This window comes from Mauremys reevesii, linkage group 3, assembly GCF_016161935.1.
Source record: "Mauremys reevesii isolate NIE-2019 linkage group 3, ASM1616193v1, whole genome shotgun sequence".
Taxonomy (NCBI): domain Eukaryota; kingdom Metazoa; phylum Chordata; order Testudines; family Geoemydidae; genus Mauremys; species Mauremys reevesii.
Window position 1 is genome coordinate 141,490,070 of NC_052625.1, and position 20,860 is coordinate 141,510,929.

The 20,860-nt window shown below is 42.8% G+C and overlaps 1 protein-coding gene and 1 long non-coding RNA gene across 5 annotated transcripts in view; one reads left to right on the plus strand and one right to left on the minus strand.

Annotated features, from left to right (window-relative positions):
- The window catches only part of MDN1 (midasin AAA ATPase 1), a 175,688-nt gene that overhangs the window by 63,090 nt on the left and 91,738 nt on the right, over positions 1-20,860 (plus strand). For all 4 annotated transcript variants that reach the window (XM_039529043.1, XM_039529044.1, XM_039529046.1 and 1 more), the window contains exons 26-34: positions 902-1,048; positions 3,828-3,969; positions 6,934-7,068; positions 7,146-7,284; positions 11,973-12,111; positions 12,220-12,350; positions 14,720-14,864; positions 16,002-16,131; positions 18,520-18,735. In XM_039529043.1, coding sequence (XP_039384977.1) covers positions 902-1,048; positions 3,828-3,969; positions 6,934-7,068; positions 7,146-7,284; positions 11,973-12,111; positions 12,220-12,350; positions 14,720-14,864; positions 16,002-16,131; positions 18,520-18,735 — 1,324 coding nt within the window. The remainder of the gene's footprint in view (positions 1-901; positions 1,049-3,827; positions 3,970-6,933; positions 7,069-7,145; positions 7,285-11,972; positions 12,112-12,219; positions 12,351-14,719; positions 14,865-16,001; positions 16,132-18,519; positions 18,736-20,860) is intronic.
- LOC120400465 overlaps positions 1-20,860 on the minus strand; it is a 52,273-nt gene that overhangs the window by 1,446 nt on the left and 29,967 nt on the right. Inside the window, exons 2-3 of the long non-coding RNA XR_005595825.1 lie at positions 3,821-3,900; positions 880-1,068 (exon numbers count right to left, since the gene is read on the minus strand). This is a non-coding gene — a long non-coding RNA (uncharacterized LOC120400465). The remainder of the gene's footprint in view (positions 1-879; positions 1,069-3,820; positions 3,901-20,860) is intronic.

Below are 20,860 nucleotides of genomic sequence, written 5' to 3' on the forward strand. Positions count from 1 at the left end.
TGTTTGTTTTTTTCTCCCTCCCCCTCCCCAAGTTTCTCCCACCCTCCCACCCTCAGTTTGAGAACCCCTATTCTAGAAAGAGATCTAGCCTGTCAGCCTAGGTAGAAGGAACTTTTCTGAGTTTTGAAATTGTTTCCTCAACAAGAATATATAATAGTTCCAATAGTTTTTAATTTAAAAATAGTCTGGCATGTCTATTGTAGAGACCAAATGCTGATATGATCTACACCTAAAAATTCTGTGTGCCTTGACTGACTAGCGCATCACACTTGTGGATGAATATGAGAAAACTGGCTTCCTTTCTCTTCCTTGTAAATGAAGCTTAAGAACTATTGCATTTCATGAACAGCACACACTTGTGCACTTTTTCTGAAGTTCAGTATTGGGTGCAACTGGCTGAGAGATGCCAGAGAAGAATTTGGCAGAGTGGGTAGGCAAATGATAAAATTCTTCTGCTATTTGGTGGCCTTTACAAGAGAAGTGAAGTTGGAGAGTAGTCTTCAGTTTCAGCCTTTATTCAGACTTGCTAGTCAGAGGACACACCAAGAATTTTTAAGAGCAGGTCAGTAGCGTCTCTGGTGAATGTTAAAGCTCCAGTTCAGCAAAGCTATTAAGCACACTTTTAAGCACTTTGTTGAATCAGAGCCTAAGTAATTAAATGTAATTTGGCCTGACTGGTTATTTGGTTGTCCCAGACTGCTGGAGAATAGACCCTTTGCATCTTTAATGTCCATTTTGGAAGTTTAAGCACAGTCCTATCTATTCCTTCTCCCATTGGATTTTAGCCACTAACCCATCAGGGTAGCTCAGCTTCCTTTGGCTGTACGTGCAGGATGTAGTTTACAAGGATTAAAAGGGTAAAGCAAAGTTCAGAAATACCATTCCAAAATGTGCATTTTAGGTGTTGTCCAGAGCCTTCAGGAACCGTTTTGTGGAGCTGCATTTTGATGAACTGCCAAGTGCTGAGCTAGAAACAATCCTTCACAAGCGATGCAGTCTGCCACCTTCTTACTGCAGTAAACTCGTCAAAGTCATGCTGAATTTGCAGGTATTGGTGTCTTTTTTTCCCTTTTAATATAGAAGTAAAATTAAGGCCTTTTAAAAAAATATTGTATGACTTAACAATGGAGAAATTAATTTAAAATATCCAAGTTTGCTGGCTTAAGTGCACCCTTTCAGTTTGAGTTTTTGTTTAAGAGCAAAAACAAGTCCAGTGGTTCCCAGTGCCTCATTTGGGGATTTTTGTTTAAATACTTTAAAAAAATATTATGCTCCCTCATTTTTCTAGATCTTAGGTGCTGAAATAGATCGTTGTGAACAGCCATTTAGCGCTGGCTACTTACCAAAATATATTTCTTCTTTAAAAATAAATGCAATAATAAAAACTGGATTTACCTCTGGCCTGGTCTACACTACGCGTTTAAACCGAATTTAGCAGCGTTAAACCGAATTAACCCTGCACCCGTCCACACAATGAAGCCCTTTATATCGATATAAAGGGCTCTTTAAACCGATTTCTGGACTCCTCCCCGACGAGGGGAGTAACGCTGAAATCGGTATTGCCATGTCGGATTAGGATTAGTGTGGCCACAATTCGACGGTATTGGCCTCCGGGCGGTATCCCACAGTGCACCATTGTGACCACTCTGGAAAGCAGTCTGAACTCAGATGCACTGGCCAGGTTGACAGGAAAAGCCTCGTGAACTTTTGAATTTCATTTCCTGTTTGCCCAGCGTGGAGCTCTGATCAGCATGGGTGGCGATGCAGTCCCAAATCCAAAAAGATCTCCAGCATGGACCGTACAGGAGATACTGGATCTGATTGCTGTATGGGGAGACAAATCTGTTCTATCAGAGCTCCATTACAGAAGACAAAATGACAAAGCATTTGAAAAAATCTCCAGGCTATGATAGACAGAGGCCACAGCAGGGACTCAGCACAGTGCTGCGTGAGAAGCGTAACGGAAAGCCAAAGAATGAAATGGACGCTCATGGAGGGAGGGATGGGGGACTGAGGACTCCAGCTGTCCCTGCAGTCTCCAAAAAGCATTTGCATTCTTGGCTGAGCTCCCAATGCCTGAAGGGTCGAAAACATTGTCCGGGGTGGTTCAGGATATATATATATAGTGTGTGAGAGAGATATATATATATATATATATATATATATATATATATATATCTCTCTCTCTCTCTCTCTCTCTCTCTCTCACACACACTAATTTCTCGCCTTTTTTCAATGTCACCGTATGTCTACTGTATGTTGCTGGTAGACGTGGTGCTGTGGCGCTGAACAGCAGCATCCCCTTCCTTTCCTGATGGCAGATGGTACAAAATGGTGGAAAACCATCCTCATCATCCCGTGAGTGCTCCTGGCTGGCCTCGGTGAGGTCGGCTGGGGGCACCTGGGTAAAATGGGAATGACTCCTGGTCATTCCCGGCAGATGGTACAAAAGGCTTGGTAACTGTTCTCATCATAGCAGCTGGAGGCTGAGCTCCATCAGCGCTTCCCCCCCCCCCGTCATGTCTAAAAGATTCTGTACTCCCTGGACTATCATAGCAGCGGGAGGCTGCGCTCCTCTCCCTCCCACCCTTTAATGTCCTGCCTGGACTATCATAACAGCTGGAGGCTGCCTCCCCCTCATTTTATCTCGCTAAAAAGTCAGTGTTTCTTATTCTTGCATTCTTTATTACTTCATCACACAAATGGGGGGACACTGCCACGGTAGCCCAGGAGTGTTGGGGGAGGAGGGAAGCAACGGGTGGGGTTGTTGCAGGGGCACCCCCTAGAATGGCATGCAGCTCATCATTTCTGTGGGATCTCTGGGGCTCTGACACAGAGCAGCTGTGTTCTATGGTTCTCTAGTACACTTGCCCCATATTCTAGGCAGGACTGACTCTGTTTTTAGACAAAACATAAAGAAGGGAATGACCCGGGGAGTCATTCCCATTTTTGTCCATGCGCCCCCGGCTGACCTCAGCGAGGCCAGCCAGGAGCACCCATGACTGCAGCAGATGGTACAAAGGATTGATAACTGTCATCGCCAATTTCCAAATGCAAACGGTGCAAAATGACTGATAACCATCATCTCATTGCCAATTTACAATGGCAGACTGTGCAATAGGGATGGTAACCGTCTCTGCTACCTTGCAAAGGCAAATGAATGCTGCTGTGTAGCACTGCAGTACCGCCTCTGTCAGCAGCATCCAGTACACATACGGTGACAGTGACAAAAGGAAAAACAGGCTCCATAGTTGCCATGCTATGGTGTCTGCCAGGGCAATCCAGGGGAAAAAGGGCGCGAAATGATTGTCTGCCGTTGCTTTCATGGAGGAAGGATTGAGTGACGACATTTACCCAGAATCACCCACGAAACTGTTTTTGCACCATCATGCACTGGGATCTCAGCCCAGAATTCCAGTGGGCGGGGGAGACTGCGGGAACTATGGGATAGCTACAGGATAACTACCCACAGTGCAACGCTCCGGAAATCGACGCTAGCCTCGGTACATGGACGCACACCACCGAATTAATGTGCTTAGTGTGGCCACGTGCACTCGACTTTATACAATCTGTTTTAAAAAACCAGTTTCTGTAAAATCGGAATAATCCCGTAGTGTAGACATAACCTCTTTCTTCCTTCTGTCTAGACTTGAATGTACTTAGACCTTTTTACTGTATTGGAATAAAGTGAAAACTATATTCCAGTTATCAAATGAGAGGAAATGTGAGACTGGGATTAGGAATTTATTAGGTTTTCATTTCAATGAAGTTTGTTTGAATGAGGAATACATATTCAATTTTAACCGTCCTCTTTGCTCACTTGGTAGTCTTATCGCAGAGGTTCAACAGTGTTTGCTGGGAAGCATGGTTTCATTACTCTTCGAGATCTGTTTCGTTGGGCTGAAAGATACAGATTGGCAGAACAGACAGAGAAGGATTATGACTGGCTTCAGCATTTAGCAAACGATGGTGGGTCTTTGCGCTTGTTCTTCGTGATACTTCATTTTTTTTAAAGAACTAATGTAAACATTTTTCCAATACCACTTTTCAAATACAAATCTTTGTCCCTCGTTACTGAGCAGTAATATTCTGTGATGGAGTACACCCCTTGTATTCACACCCTACACACTATTGTAATAATCTCTGTACAAAGTATACCTTGTAAAGTGTCATTTGAAAACTCATGATTTGCTGGTCAGTATTGTCCTGGCAAAATGTGTGTGGAAACATTGTATATGTTGTTATAAGATTCCACTCTTTGATGTTATGAACACATGTTCCAAACCCCACAGCCCTGCCCAGGAAGAAGTCAAGTCTGTCCTTAACAAAGGAAGGAATGTGCGCTTGACTTAATTTGCATTTAAGCAGTAAACAGAATCATCACTTAGGGAGAGAAAACAAAGGAAGTTCGAATAGGAGGAAGTATAATCTTGGCGTGATGGCAAAACTTGGACAAATCCCAGAGTCACCAATCTTTTCCTCCATTCAGGGAGCCCTCAGCTGTAACAAATTATGTCCTGCATAAGAGCAGCCGTATTGGGTCAGACCAAAGTTTCATCTAGCCCAGTATCCTGTCTTCTGACAGTGGCCGATTCCAAGTGCCCCAGAGGGAATGAACAGAACAGGCAATCATCAAGTGATGATCCATCCCCTGTTGCTCATTCCAGCTTCTGGCAAACAGAGGCTAGGAACACCATCCCCGCTCATCCTGGCTGATAGCCATTGATGGACCTATCCTCCATGCATACAAGGCAACAGACTTCATTGAAGAGTATCTACCACTTTTGAAAGGCTATCTGAGGTTCATAATATTCCTGAGGACAAAAAAGTACAGCTGTATTTAATAGTCTGAATTTTAAAAAGCTGCTTTTCAAAGGTTTCAAATTATTCTTGGAGTGTATAGGTTGAAATTTAGAAATCTCAAGAAAAGTGATGGTATGAGTCATAGTGAATATGCCTATAAGACGTGTGACCTAATGAGAAAATGGGAAAAGGGGAAGGGAGATAAGGATTTTAGCCATTGTTTGATCTCTTTGCTCAAGAACATTTCCTCAGTATATGCACTGATGAGATTTGGAATAGTTTATGGGATAAATCTTTAAAATCTGTAAGAAATGGCCACCCTGGCTCATTCCTTTGTGCAAACCCCAATGTCCAGTGAGTGCAGGCCAGAGAAGGAGGGATGCAAACCCAGTGTAAAGGGTGATCCCGTTTTACCCCTCGGAAAAAAGGAAGGTGTTTGGGAGCCCAGGCAGTCTGCGCCCCGCTCCCGAATTGTTCCCCTCCTGGAAACTCGCATCACAAACCTCCTGAGCAGGAGGAGAGTCCAAGAAGATGTTTCTAGTGTAACTCCACTGAGCACCTGAGAAATCAATGCCCCAAGATGAGCTCACCTGATGAGTTTTGTGAGGACTGACCCTGTGGGGGTCGATGTGGAATTTATTAAGGTTGCCAGAGTAAATAACAAGGAGTACCCGGTGGGGGAGGGGGAGGGAAAGACACTGGAGCCCAGATCTCTCTGGTCAAGGGATTCATGGTCCAAAAAACTGAAATGTTACCTGATGAAAAAGTGGTGGGAGGACATATAATTCCTGTACCTTTAGCCAAGATGCATATGGAATAGAAAGGTTTAGAAAGTGTCTTTACAATAGTGGTGCTGGGTAGAATCCCCATTGAAATACTTGTCGGGAATGCGATTTTGCGTATGGTTAAGGTGATTAATTTGGTAACAGAATGATGTCAAAGGGAATATTGTGCTGGATCCTATGTCCCAGAAACTGCTGGGAGGGGGTTTTCAAACTTTCTGTATTGGTGACCCCTTTCACACTGCAAGCCCGCTGAGTGTGACCCTCCTTATAAATTAAAAACTGGGGGGAGGAGTTTTACAGCTCACGACCCCCGAGGGGTCATGACCCCCAGATTGAGAACCCCTCCTCTAACTCTTCTGCAGCAGAAGGAAACTGTTTCCAGGTGTGGGAGCGGCTGAGGCTGGCTCCTGCATGGCAGAGAAAAGCAGTAAGCCTTTGGGGCCAGCTGGGGAGGAGATGATTCCTGTGACTGAAGAAGTGGTCCCAGATATCAGTTGCCAGCGTTTTGCAGTTGAATAAGGGATAGATCCCACTCTAGAGAGCGTCAGACGTGTTCAAGAGGAGCTCCAGGAAAGGAAAATGAGGAGATTGTATAGGGAAGCTCCTATGGGGAAAAACCAAAGCCTTGGGCAACCCTATAAGCAGTTGGTTGAGCCCACATAGCACCATGCTATGTGCTAGCACGTGATTGTCCTTTTGCTGGTCACTTGGGGGCACAGAGAACCTGAGATAGGTTAAGGGAAAATTTATATGGGCCAGGAATACAGAATGCTGTGAGGAATTATTGCAGGTCTTGTGAATTAAGTCAAAATTACCCCAGAAAGTTTCCCTGTGCTCTTTGTAATATAAGAGGCATTTCTGAGGGTAACAATGGACATCGTGGGTCCTACCCGAAGCGGAAAGAAATGCATCTTGGTGGTAGTGGATTAGCTCTAACTAAGATTGAGGCAAAATCTGTGGCAAGAGCCATTTTCACTATCTTTAGCAGAGTGTGTTTCCCTAAAGAGATTTTTATCTGACCGTGGGTCAAATTTTATGTCTCGGCTCTTCAGTGAGCTATGGAAGTTGTGAGTAATACAACTAAAGGCTACCTCATATCACCCAGAAACAACTGGTTTGGTGGAAAGATTCAGTGGGACCCTAAAATTTATGTTGGGAGTGACTTACACGCTGGAGGTTGTTTGTGAGTAGTCCAGGCAACAGCAGCAAGGAATTATAAAGGGCATCCCAGGTTACAGGGCAGGGGTCACAGTTACTCATTGGTCTGGATTGTACCCCTGGTATGTCACACATTTCACTTTAAAAATGAAAGAAAACACTCTGATTTCTCTTGCCTTATTTACAGGTTTCATGCTTCTGGCAGGCAGAGTCAGGAAACAGGAGGAGGTTGATGTTATTCAAAGTGTCCTTGAAAAGCATTTTAAGAAGAAATTGTATCCTCACTCTCTCTTCTCAGAGGAAAGTGTTAGAAAGTTATTGGGTGAGTTTGCAAAAAGGACTAAATCAAAAGCTTGATGCTTGTGATTAAAGCTAATCAACTTGTTCTTTGTTGGGCAGTTAAATCATCTACACAGATGTCGGTGATGGACGGCAAGTTTAGTCATATTGTCTGGACTCAAGGGATGAGGAGGCTTGCAGTTCTGGTAGGACGAGCCCTGGAGTTTGGCGAACCAGTACTGCTGGTGGGAGACACTGGGTAACTTGTTTTTCTATTACAGTAATGAATTATTCTATTTGGCCCTGTTCAGCAAGGTCCTTAACTGCATATCTACATTTAAACACGAGCGACCTCACTGAAGTCAGTAAAACTACTTATGCTTAAAGAAGGGCCTTGCTTTAATGCCTTGCTGTTTCATGGCCTTTGTGAATCTAAAACTTTCTCAAATGTCAAGTCAGGTTTGTAGCTGCTGTAATACAGAGTTCACTTTTTAGAGTGCTGTGTTCAAGTGCACCTGTCTTAGCAAAAGACATTAAAAGTATCTTTTGTGGTTTTGCTTTATTTTATCTAATTTGTACAACTGTGTTATATAAACCTGTTAGGGATGTATTGAAACTGAACAGGAGAGGAAGGGGGCTGAGTTTCGTTCATGAACTGTCTGTTAGAATCCCAGTATAAGAATTACATACCTTTCTTGTGAAACCTGGAAAAGTTAGTAATAAATTTGGTGGAGAGTGATGAATACATTTACATATGTTCCAGGATCTGACTGTATAAGGCCCAGCCCATCCTCTTTATTTTTTTCCTGCCTGCAAAAAAGAGGTCATGGAAGCAGATCTCTTATGCTGGTTATAAATTTAGTATTAAGTAGTTCTGTTAGGCTTTGTCTACACTGACATGTTATCGACAAAACTTTTGTCATTTGGGGTGTTAAAAAAACACACCCCTGAACGACAAAGGTTTTACCAATAAAAAGCGCCGGTGTGAACAGTGCTTTGTCAGCAGGAGTGCTCTCTTGCTGACAAAGCTGCTGCTGCTCGTGGGGGGTGGAAGTGTTTTGTTGCTAAAAGCCTCATAGTGTAATCATAGCCTTAGAGAGTAAAAAGAAGCTGAAGCTGGGAAAGAAGAAACCCAATTTATTAGATGCTAAAAGGGAACTTAGATGCTACTTGGAAAATAATAAATCTTATGTAAGTCTTTCAGTTTAACAGTCAAAACCTTTCATTTCATAGTCTTTCAAAATGGATGATCTCATCATCAGCATCAGCTGATCGTGCAAAAAGCTGGAAATCCATCCTCATGATCAGCTTCAGCTGATGGGACAAAAGGACTGGTAACCGTCCTCGTCATCAGCCTATTGGCCCTAATTTTTTCTGGTGGATGGATGGTGCAATATGGCTGGTAACCATCCTCATCATAGCAACAGGGGGCTGAGCTCCATCAGCCCCCACCCTTCATGTGTAAAGAAAAGATTCAGTTGCCCCTGGACTAGCAGTGGGATGCTGGGCTTCTCTCCTACACACTGCTTAATGTCCTGTCTGGACTATCATAGCAGCTTGGAGGCTGCCTTCCACTCATTTCTCACTAACAAGTCAGTGTGTCTTATTCCTGCATTCTTTATTAATTCATCACACAAGTGGGGGGACAATGCTACGGTAGCCAAGAAAGGCTGGGGGAAGAACGGAATCAACAGGTGGGGTTGTTACAGGAGCACCCCCTGTGAATAGCATACAGATAATTTCTGCAGGCTCTGACACAGAGCAGCTGTGCTCTCTGGTTCTATGATACGGTGGTTCTCTAGCACACTTGCCTATATTAGGCAGCACTGATTCTATTTTTAGATACCAAAAAGGAGGGATTGACTCAGGGAGTCATTCCCAATTTTGGCTTTTGCGCCCCTGGCTGATCGGCCAGGGGCACTTATGACAGCAGCTAATGGTACAAAACGATGGAAGGTGCAATATGGCTAGTAACCAATCTTGGCTTTTGCGCCCCTGGCTGATTGGCCAGGGCACTAGCAACAAATGGTACAAAAGGACTGGTAGCCATGATCATCCTCAGTTCCAATTTATGGAAGGGTTTGGATGGTGCAATATGGCTAGTAACCATCTCTGCTGTCATGCAAAAGCAAAAGCATGCTTCTGTGTAGCGCTGCTGAATCGCCTCTGTGAGCGGCATCTAGTACACATACGGTGAGAGTCACAAACGGCAAAACAAGCTCCATGATTGCCATGCTATGGCATCTGCCAGGGCAATCCAGGGGAAAAAGTCGCGAAATGCTTGTCTGCTGTTGCTTTCCCAGACGAAGGAGTGACTGACGACATTTACCCAGAACCACCCGCGACAATGATTTTTGCCCCATCAGGCACTGGGATCTCAACCCGGAAGTTCCAAGGGGCGGGGGAGGCTGCGGGAACTATGGGATAGCTAGGGAATAGCTACCCACAGTGCAACGCTCCAGAAATCGACGCTAGCCACGGACCAGGGACGCACACCACCGATTTAATGTGTTTAGTGTGGTCGCGCGCACTCGATTTTATAAAATCTGTTTTACAAAACCGGTTTATGCAAATTCGGAATAGTCCCGTAGTGTAGACGTACCCTGTGAACAGTGCTTTGTCAGCAAGAGTGCTCTCTTGCTGACAAAGCTGCTGCTGCTCGTGGGGGGTGGAAGTGTTTTGTTGCTAAAAGTCTCATAGTGTAATCATAGCCTTAGAGAGTAAAAAGAAGCTGAAGCTGGGAAAGAATAAACCCAATTTATTAGATGCTAAAAGGGAACTTAGATGCTACTTGGAAAATAATAAATCTTATGTAAGTCTTTCAGTTTAACAGTCAAGACCTTTCATTTCATAGTCTTTCAAAATGGATGATCGCTTGTGTTCAAGCCTGTAAGGAGAACTTGTTCTACAGCAGGAATGGATACATTGGCCGCTTGTCAAAGGTTTATTGTCTTGGTATTTAAGCTGCTTCTTGACGTTCAATTACTTCATTCACAAAATTTTAATCTGTTAATGGGGCTAGGTGTAGTCTTCTGTGTGGGTGGGCAGTGTTGCTTCAATCTTGGCATTCTCCTCAGACCTCCTCCTGGTTTATATTTAATCTCCTGCAGTGGAACTCTGTAGAGACAATTCATGAATGGACAAAGAGAAGTCAAAATCTGTCAGTCTCCACTTACTGAATACTGCCTCTGAATGTATTTGGCCAGTACAGATCTAGATTGGATCACCACTAGGGTGACCAGACAGCAACTGTGAAAAAACAGGACAGGGGGTGGGGAAGAAAAAGTCCCCAAAAATGGAACTGTCCCTATGAAAACGGGACATCTGGTCACCCTAATCACCACCTCCTTCCTAGGAGTCCTTTCTAGGACAATTGGAGGTGGAAAGGAAGGAAGGATGGGCAAAGCCTTGTATAGCTGTAGGCCTGGTTCAAACACATAGGCTATGTCTACACTTGCAGAGTTTTTGTGCTGTCAATTTCAACGGTGATAGTGAACTGGTGAAAGAAAAGCGCTGGTTTGTGTACTCACTTACTTCCACAGGCATCAGAGAGTGTTTACATTTGCAGCACTTCCAGCACCATGAGAGCAGCTCACAGAGGGCAGCTATCCCACAGTGAAACTCTCTCCATTTGATGATAGGTCTTGTGGGAAGGGCAGGGGGGATCGCGGGGCATCCTGGGTCCCTGCACAGCCTCCTCTCCCCAAACACTGATCAGCTCCAGTAGCTCAGCATTGCTCCAAGCAGGGGATCATTTGCTCTGTGGAGCAGCCATTGTCACCTGGCCAGATGATAAATGAGCACTTGCCAAGAAAACAGGAAGGGGAGTTTCAAAGTTCCTGGGACTTTACAGGGGCAGGGTGGATGTCTGTTTACCTCGTGTCAGAGCAGCAAAGCTGCTGGCCAAAATGGTCATCTAGGCACTGTGGGGTATCCTGTGGAGTCTAAAAGCTCTGTAAACAGAAAGAACGTGTCTTCACTTGCACATCAGCGCAAAAGCACCACTGGTAAAAGCTGTAAGCCTCTTGTGGAGGTGATTTTCTTTTTGATGTGAAACTTCTGAATATCACCGCAAAAAGTCATTGGCAAGTGTAGGTGTTACCACAGTTTTTGTGCAAAAAGGGACTTTCCACTTTAAATGGCAAGTGTAGACATGTCCTTAGTTGCACCAGTTTAATTGTGATGTTAAACCAGTGAAACATCTGTGTGGATAGGTGCAAATTACACTGATATAAGCTTGCTCTAAACCTGGATAAGAGCATCAATGTACAGAAGTTGCACCAGCTTAGCAAAAGGTGTGATGTTAACTAAATTAGTTAAACCCATGCAGTTTTGTGTGGGCAAGCCTTTAGGGGCTTATCTCTGGAACATTCAGATCTCCAGAGTTGTGAATCAAGACATGCAACTTTTACTAATGATTTTGCAGCTTGTAAGCATATCTCATGACTCCCATAGTATTGATCTTCAGAAGGCAATATGTTTGGAGAATTTAATTTACTGATAAGAATTTTTTTTTAATAGTGAATGAGAAGCTAACATTTTTCTCCTTGGCGCTTCTGATATTTTATGGTGCCTTAATCTTTGATGCATTATGCATCATTCAGAGGAGGTTTGAGGATGTGAAATTTGTTATCTTTCTAAAGTCCAAGTGAAATCTGAGGTGGTAAGTCCCTCATCCATATTTTAATGAATAATGGTGGCAATTCAGCAATGGTTTGCATGCCAGAAGTGGCTGCAATTCATTTAATTTTTGTAAAGTGGTTCAGCATTCAGAGAAGGGAATACATGGGAGTAAGAGGAACAGCATGGTGGGGCCATTGCCCTGCAGGGCTTTGAGGAAATTCAGCTGGAACTGCTTTGTTGCTGAAGTGGGCTATTAAGTGGTTGTGGACCCCTTCTGGTTTTGTTCTAAGTTTACTTCATTGATTTTCTTTGTTCATGTTATAGGTGTGGCAAAACTACTATTTGTCAGATATTTGCAGCCTTGGCAAATCAGAAATTGCATTCTGTGAACTGCCACTTGCATATGGAGACATCAGACTTCCTGGGAGGATTACGGCCAGTCAGACAGAGATCAAAGGACAAGGTCTGTCTCATGACAATGGGTGACTGGTATCACTGAGCTTTAGTGTGGTGAAGAGAGCAGAGAATGACAAATCCCTGATGAGTCTTCTTTTTCTTCCCCATTATCTAGGAGGAATTTGACAGTTCTAGGCTGTTTGAATGGCATGATGGACCCCTTGTTTTAGCAATGAAGGAGGGCGCCTTTTTTCTCCTGGATGAGATTTCATTAGCTGATGATTCTGTTTTGGAAAGACTTAATAGGTATGCATTCTAAAAGTGTGTAATGTTAAGCAGCCCTTCACCAGGCTACACTTATCGCAAAAATGAGTTAGATAATCTAGTTTCTAATTGTTAATCTTAGCCAGTATCCCTTTTTCTTAGTTGCTCAATTCCTGTTCAAATAAAAAAGATCCAAAGTAACTCAGTGGCGCATTCACTGTTAAGCTGCTGTACCAGATCACTTAGTTTGTGAACCGATGTGTCTCCAGCAGAAAGATGCTGACTGCATCCATATTAGTCCTGTATTTTTAGACAATTGCTTTCTATTGGAGAGGCTGCTGGCAACAGAGAAGGAGAAGGGATGGTAAGGTAGGCCTATGTAAAGGACAGGATGAAAGTATACTCCCATCTAAATCACTATTGAGGTGCTAAACTTATTAGAAGAACTTAGAAGTATCCTGATCCAAAAGCAAAGGAGTGCAAATTTGTTCAAGATTATTGTGGCAATGTTTTGTGTCCTTGGGTTGTTTATATCCTTAGCTGTGTGCCAAGTGTTACAATGAGGTTTACTCTATGTCAGTGGTTCTCAACCAGGAGTCCGGAGGCCCCGAGCAGGTTTCAGGGCGTCCGCCACAATAAACCAGAGTGCAGGGCTGGCGTTAGTCATTGGGGCCCAGGGAAGAAAGCCAAACCCCGAGCCCCACCGCCTGGGACTGAAGCTGAAGCCTGAATGCTGCCGCATGGGAATGAACCCAACTTAGCTTTGCGGAGCCCCTGTGGCGTGAGGCCTTGGACAATTGCCCTGCTTGCTATCCCCAAACGCTGGCCCTGGCTTTTAATTTACTGGATATGCAGGAAAAAAAAAATTATGGCATAGATGGGTCATGGAGTTTTTATAGCATGTTGGGGGGAACGGACTCAGAAAGAAAAAGGTTGAGAACCCCGTTCTTTGGCACTGCTCCAGACTGAAGACCACCTTCATGTGTTTAACCTGTGCTCAAAATGTTATAGTCACCTTTCTTTGCTTAGACTGACAGGACAAGAGAGTAACAGCTGGTTAATTTCCCCAGATAAAACAGTTAAAACACGGTTCTTCTTAAAGAATAGCATGTAGTGGCAGTTAACACAATAGTGTGAAAACTAAATAAATTTACATGATTAAAATGGAATCTACAATGAGACCTATAGCTAGTGCTATAATCTTTCCTTATATAGAAAGATAGATGAAAGCCATATTTCCTGCCAGTTCCTGTAAAAAAAAAAAAAAATAAATAAATAAAATAATTCTCAGTCTGTCATTACGTTCGTGGGAAGTGACATGCCTTGTCCGAGAACAGGAAAGGTGCCTAGCAAATTGGTGTCTTTCAATACCTTCCCAAATTTTTTTATGTAAAGGTGTTACAACTGACACTGTATACTACTGTTAGATTACAGCACTCCTCATTTTAAAGTCTGCCTTTCTTTTCTGATACCAAATATATTGAGATGACCAGCAATTACTTTCATTGTTTCTCTATTTCAAGTAGGTTTTTCATAGCTCATGTGCACGTTTGCAAACTAATCTTCTTCAGTTAACTTTATTGTTTTGTTAATGATTCTAGGCAACATCTTCCTGAACACTTCTGCTAACATGCCCAGTAATGGGTCACACTTTTAGCTCAGTCACACAGTTCACTAGTGAGAGTATATTATGGGGCCAGGGCTATGCAACTAAAAATATTAAATAGATATTTTAAGTTGCACTGATAGTGAATTTGTTGTAACTTGTAGTTTTGTATTCCATAAACTTAAAAACTAATTCAGTGTGCTCTTCATCAGGCTTCAGCTGTTAATTTAGTTACTTTTGGCATTGTATTTATAAGAGAGAGCTTTTGTAAAATTCATGCTACAGTGTAAATCTTTGACCAACCACTTTGCACAGACTTTCACATCAAGATGAAGATGAGCTTTCCACACTTGTGTATTCAGAAATACTGTCAGTTGGGAATGATAAGCAGAATTTATCATTTACTTTTGCTGGAGCTTTGTGACTTCGGCTATGTCTACACTGGCAATTGAACGACACCCCCTCTCTCTTCCCCCCGCCTTCCCTCCCCCCAGATTTTTTTTTGCTGCGACAAGCACCAGTGTGAACAGCACGTTGTTGGCAGGAGACACTGCTCGTTGGGGGTGGAAGGTTTTTGTCGGCAGGAGAGGCGACAAACGGTGGCTACGTTGCCTGACTTTTAGCGGCACGGCTGTAGCAACACAGCCATGTTGCTAAAAGCTGTGTAGTGTAGACATAGCCTTAGAAATTAATCTAAGCAAAGCTACCTCATATTCATATTTTTTTTTTTAAAAAGACTGGTGACTTTCTAAAGTGCAAACTATGGGATTTAAATAACACAATTTTTTTAAAACCTGGTTTTTAGTGTTCTTGAAGTTGAGAAGACACTGGTGCTTGCTGAAAAGGGTAGTCAAGAAGATGAGGATAATGAAGTAGAACTTCTGGTTGCTGGAAATTTTTTTCGCATCCTAGCAACCATGAACCCAGGAGGTGACTTTGGAAAAAAAGAGGTAAATTCTGACAGGTCACTGGAATTATGACCAGAATGTGCAGCATGCACATGGTATAGGTCCCAGCATGCAGTGTTGCATATTGGAGTCTGTCTCCTGGCTCTAAAGGAGGACTAAGGTGTGTCTTTCTTCCACCACCCGTGTACTATTATTTTGACAATGTAAACGAGCACTCAACAAAATATCAACAAAGAAAAATCTGGACACTGAATCATATAAATAGACTTGATATGGAGAACACTTTAAGTAAATGAAGTGTAACTCGCAAAGGAAACTACGTCCAAATCCAGTTCTTGCAGTGGAGTCTTTATGGTGTGGTGTGAGGATGCAATGATAGATTGTGCTCCTGGCACAGACAAAAACTAACAACTAGAAGTTGTCACCTAGGGTCTCCAAAAAATGGACAAATCCCAGTAGGGCAAGATTTCCCACAAAATAAGAACTACAGTTCTCAGGTATCCCCTTATGTTGTTTTAAAAGTATCTTCGTAATCATCTAAGGAATGACAGACATTTGAACTCAAAGCTTCATCTCTTTTACTCCTAGAGAGGGGGCTGTCCATTTAAAAAAAAAAATCAGTCATTTTTAGCATGCTAACAAATCTACCAGAAAGTCCCCAGGTTCAGTAATCAAAGGGAAATTGCCTCTTTATTGCATATGCACTGGTTGATGATTGCTCTTTATAATTCAGTGCAAAGGAGCAGTTATGGAAAGGCATTCCAATTCAGCCCTTTACCTGTATGGTGGTCTTTCTTTCAAAGGCCAGGAGGGCAGATGAGATTATACAGCCCTTGTTTGTTAGACTGTATCTCTCCATCTCACTCTGATTCTTGCAAGCTATCTCATTTTCTCCCCTGTTCTCTTTCAGTATTTCATATGAACAGTTGGTGTGTTCTCTTGGTCTTGCACTAAAAGAGCTACATTTTCTCCTATTAACAATAGCTATAAACACCCTGTCATTATTAGAAGGAATACTACATTATTTCGAAAAGGAATCAGTTTATTTACTGTTTTAATAATGCACACATACTAGAACTACTAGCCTATGAAAGTTTAAATGCAAGCTTAAGTAGTGTAGGTCTGTAGTAGCTGTGATATATGCTGGTAGTGGCTATATTGTTATTTTATTGCCTGCAGCTTTCTCCTGCACTGCGTAACAGATTTACAGAGATATGGTGTCCACAGAGTAACAGTCGTGACGATTTAATACAGATCGTAAAGCACAATATTCATTCAGGACTGTCTCTGGACAGGATAAACCACCAAGGTAAGTATAATTTAGTTTTGCGTCGAATTTAAACTCCGCATTGGAGAAAGAACTGAATTTGAAGATAGAGATGGTTTTGGCAGGGATTCACACTAATGCTTCTTCCATCCATAAATACAACTATATCTGCAAACAGACTCTGATGCACTGGCCTCTATTCCTACCTTCCTAGCATCCCATTGCCATGTGACTGACCAAAAGTTGATAGCAAAGCAATGCAAAGTTCCTCTCCCCACCAGCTGAACTCTGCCCTCCTCTTCAATATCTTATCCTATTTCCCAGGTATTGGAAAGGAACAAAAGACCAGGACCAGAACTCTCATTTCCTTTGCTACCGACAGCTTGGTTATTGGTTTGATTTACTGAGCTCTCTCTCGTGTTCCCTTATATTTTGTCGTTGACAGTGCAGACACTGGGTTCCTCCTCCGCTGTTGGTCTGGCAGATAGGAGGATTATCAGTTGCCATCCACAATTTTCCCACTGAAGTGCTCCTTCCTCTGCTGCAGTTAGATACCTGCTTTACTCAAAGCAGCATGCAGGAAGGTGACTTCCATGGGCATATCTGGTATCATTTGTGGTTCTACCAGAGAAGGCTAAAGAAAAGGATTTTGAGGGCAGGGGGGAGCGATGATCACATTATCTGTGCCTTCGGCAGTAGTGATGTGTAGTGGGGAGCCTTAAGAGTCCTTCTGCTCTTGCTGAGAGAGAAACCTTTGCGACTGGCTCAGAGGCTGGATCCATTTCTGGAAATCAGATGAAACTAGCCCCTCAGCTTCTCTAAAGGGTGAAAGAAGTGCCCATGTTGGGAGTCGAGGCTCTCCTAGAGGCATCAATGGAAGCAGTTTTCTGGAGCTTTGAAAGGCCTGTAAAATAGGGCGAGGAGCTCACTTGTGGAGAACAGCAACCTTTTCCATGATAGCCTCAGACTCTGAAGAGGTTTCTTTGGGATTTCCACAAGCTAAAGGGCTTTCATTGTCAAACACCATCCCACTCCTTTACCTAGCCTGTGGATTACATGAGTGGCTCAATGACCTACTTCTGCCTGCTAAACCTTTCCAGGAGCCTTTAGCCTTCACTCCTAGGGGTACTCTCAGGATTCTTCCATGATTCCAGATTATCTGCTAAGCTGCTGGTGCTTGCCCTTCCCTTGCTCTAGTAGGTCACAGTTCAGAAAAGGGAGAGGTGTCCTCAGAGCTGAGCCTCAGGCTCCATTACAAGGAGCTCAAGCAGCTTGATAACTCTTGCTGTGGCACATTTTTTTGCAGAATTCCTTCCCAGTCCCATCTCTCTCTCCAACAGATCCTGTAGACAGCCTGCACCTCTCCGGATGTCAGTCAGGGTTTTTTGCCAAATCTTTCTGGGGTGGGGTTGGAGGTTCGGGATTTGCTTATTTGTCAGGAATTTCCCTCTGAAGCATTAGACTAATTTCATTTTAGGAATACCTGGAAGTGAACCCAAACCTTCCTCCTCAGTCCCTAAGCAGAGGCACAGAGATTTGGTACTATTAACCTTTTTCCTCCATGCTTTCCTTGTGGGGGAGGATCTTTTTCTCTTTATCCCAGTGGATGATAACTCCTGAATCTTCTTCCTTCATCTTCCAAGTTGCTTTTTTTCTTTCTTTGCTTTTTCCAAGATCAGGGAGGCCTTTTTTTTCTGAAAATTACCTGGGGGTTGGGAACAAGTTTTGAAGGTTACTCTATATTCTTTGTAGCCCCAAGAAAGAATGAATCAGAGTTATTTTAGGTCCTGTAGTGCATTGAACCATTTCCTAACCTCAGATTCAAAGTGGAATCTTCCACATCTACCTTGTTGCAATGGATGAGGACATTTTCAGGCAACCTGTTAAGCTACTGTAAACTGTTGCTTCTGCTGAAATGCTTATAGCAAATACTTTATTAAAAAAAAAAAAGCGCAATACCCAATAACCAGTTCATCTTTTGCTCACAATTCTATATCTGTGAACCATTCTCAAAGGAGTTTCTGTGTTTTACTAAAGAAACTTTGATTTCAGGTATTAAATCTTGTTAGTTCCTGATATCAGTATGAGGTGTGGTTTTTTTTGCCCTGTGCTGTATATAAAATGCATGTGATTAATTTTGTGGATGTATTAGTTTTAAAAGTTTGTTGTAGAGGATTATAAATCTGTTCTTTGCTCTTCTGCTCTCCCCCTTTCATTGAGCACTTTTTGAAGATTGAAAGCATCATACTTCAATGCAAATTTAAAAAAAACAACAAATCTGAAGAACTTGATTTCTTTTCTGTATTTCAGAGATCTAGTTGTACAGCTTTGTACTAGAAGTGACCTATATAATTCAGTTTATAATTGCAACATCTTTTATTTATTTATTTATTTATTTATTTATTTATTTATTTATTTATTATGTTTTAGGGATAGACATAGCTGAGCTGATGATGGACTTTATTGAATGGCTAACCAACCAAGAATTTGGGCGTCAGTGTATTCTCAGTGTCCGGGATGTCTTATCCTGGGTTAACTTTATGAATGTCATGGTAGAAGAAGAGGAGTACAGCCTATTTTACATTCCTCCTGTGACGTCTTTTGTCCATGCTGCATGCCTGGTGTACATTGATGGAATAGGTTCAGGTAAGTCATCAGTGTTTATCAGAGAAGAGGTGAATATATTTAACTCTTAACATTTTTTTTTCTTATTTTGCTCATATTTTTAGACTCATAGACTTCAAGGTCAGAAGGGACCATTATGATCATCTAGTCTGACCTCCTGCACAATGCAGGCCACAGAACCTCACCCACCCAGTCCTGTATCAAACCCCTAACCTATGCCTGAGCTATTGAAGTCCTCAAATTGTGGTTTAAAGACCTCAAGCTGCAGAGAATCCTCCAGCAAGTGACCCGTGCCCCACGCTGCAGAGGAAGGCGAAAAACCTCCAGGGCTTCTGCCAATCTGCCCTGGAGGAAAATTCCTTCCCAACCCCAAATATGGCGATCAGCTAAACCCTGAGCATGTGGGCAAGACTCTCCAGCCAGACACCAGGAAAGAATTCTCTGTAGTAACTCGGATCCCACCCCATCTAACATCCCATCACAGGCCATTGGGCATATTTACCGCTAATAATCAAAGATCAATTAATTGCCAGAATTTAGGCTATCCCATCATACCATCCCCTCTCCCTATTTGATTGATATCCCAGTGTTTAGTTTGGTTAAAATGAAGGCATCATGCTTTAGGGTAGGGCATAATTCTTGTGACCCACAAATATTTGCTTCCGCTTGACAATATCTTTAACTTCGTATGTTTTTCTTGCCATTTTTAACAGCAAGGACTTCTTGAATGGTTCAGCAAGCTAAAGTGCTACACACTGCACATATACAAAACTACATTAAAAGAACATTAAGGTTGCAAAGTCAAGCACCATCCCCTTATGTATATTTTTGGTGCTACAGTTTTTAATTACATGTTCACATAGTATATTTCCATTGGACCCCTGCTGCCTCATTCAGTGCACAGTATGGATAGGGCTCAATAAAGTAGTAGCTAAATAGATATTATTTTATCCATCTCATTCAGTGTGTGGTCTGAGGCCTTATTTACTGCAGACTATTCAAGCCCTGCTCTGAAGACAGAGTTATTAATTTCCTCTTGGCTTTTCTCTGGGAGTCCTCATTGTAGTACTTCAGCATTTCAGAAATATTAACTTACCTTCGCAACACTCCTATGAGATGAGCGGGTATTAGCCCCATTTTACAGATGGGGTGCTGAGGCAGAGAGAATACGGACAAAATATCCAAAAATGTTGGGTGCCGAATTTGAGGCCCTTAGGACCCGGTTTTTCAGTGTACAAAGCACAGCTCCCATTAACCCCAGCTGCAGTTGTGGATGCTCAGATCTTCTGTAAATTAGACCTCAGGGTTTCAAGTCAGGTGCCCAGAAAATGAGAAACAAACAATGACCACATCTGACAAGTTTAGTTAAGTGATTTGCCTAGCATCACATAGGAGCGCCTTTGGCAGAAGCAGGGATAGAATTCAACTGCTTTAATCAAGAGAGTGTCCCTTCTCTTTTTGCAATCCCCTCCCTCCTTCCCTACGTACTTCCTAACTTCTGCAAAAAATGAGACAGGGGTCCTACAGACAGTAGCTTCCTCCTTCCCTACACAACCCTGATTCATCCCCAGAGCAGATGTGTCCCGTGCACTCATTGGGTCCGGTGGAAAAAACTGTATATGATCATGTAAATAAAGACTGTCATAATGCATACACATAAAGGAGCTGAATTAAGGTTGCACAGGCAAACTTAATTCTGGCACTTCCTAACTTTTGAGTGCTTGAGTTTGCAACCTTAATGTTCTTTCATTGTAGTGGTTTTGAGTGTAACTTCCTAGGCTTTTAAAAAAGCAAATTGAAAAAAAAAACAGAAATTCTATCATGGGCTCATATTAACATCCACATGGATCATCAGCAGAGTTGGAACCTTTAGATCCGTGGCAGAGACCTTTGCCACTTGCACTCACAGAAGAATTGATAGCAGTTAGGAGGTGCTCATCCTCTGTCGACCACCTCTAAAGGAGATGAGACTCTCATTTTCCAGTGGGTTTCCACAGATATTTGCTGACAGCAGAGGAGTTGTAAGAGTCAGCAATCATGGGTTCTGTTCCAGGCTCTCGAAGGAAGTGTACTCTAGTGGGTACAGACTCTTCTGCCTATGTCCACCCTCCACCAAGCTTGATTCTTTTTTGCCCTGCTCCCTCCA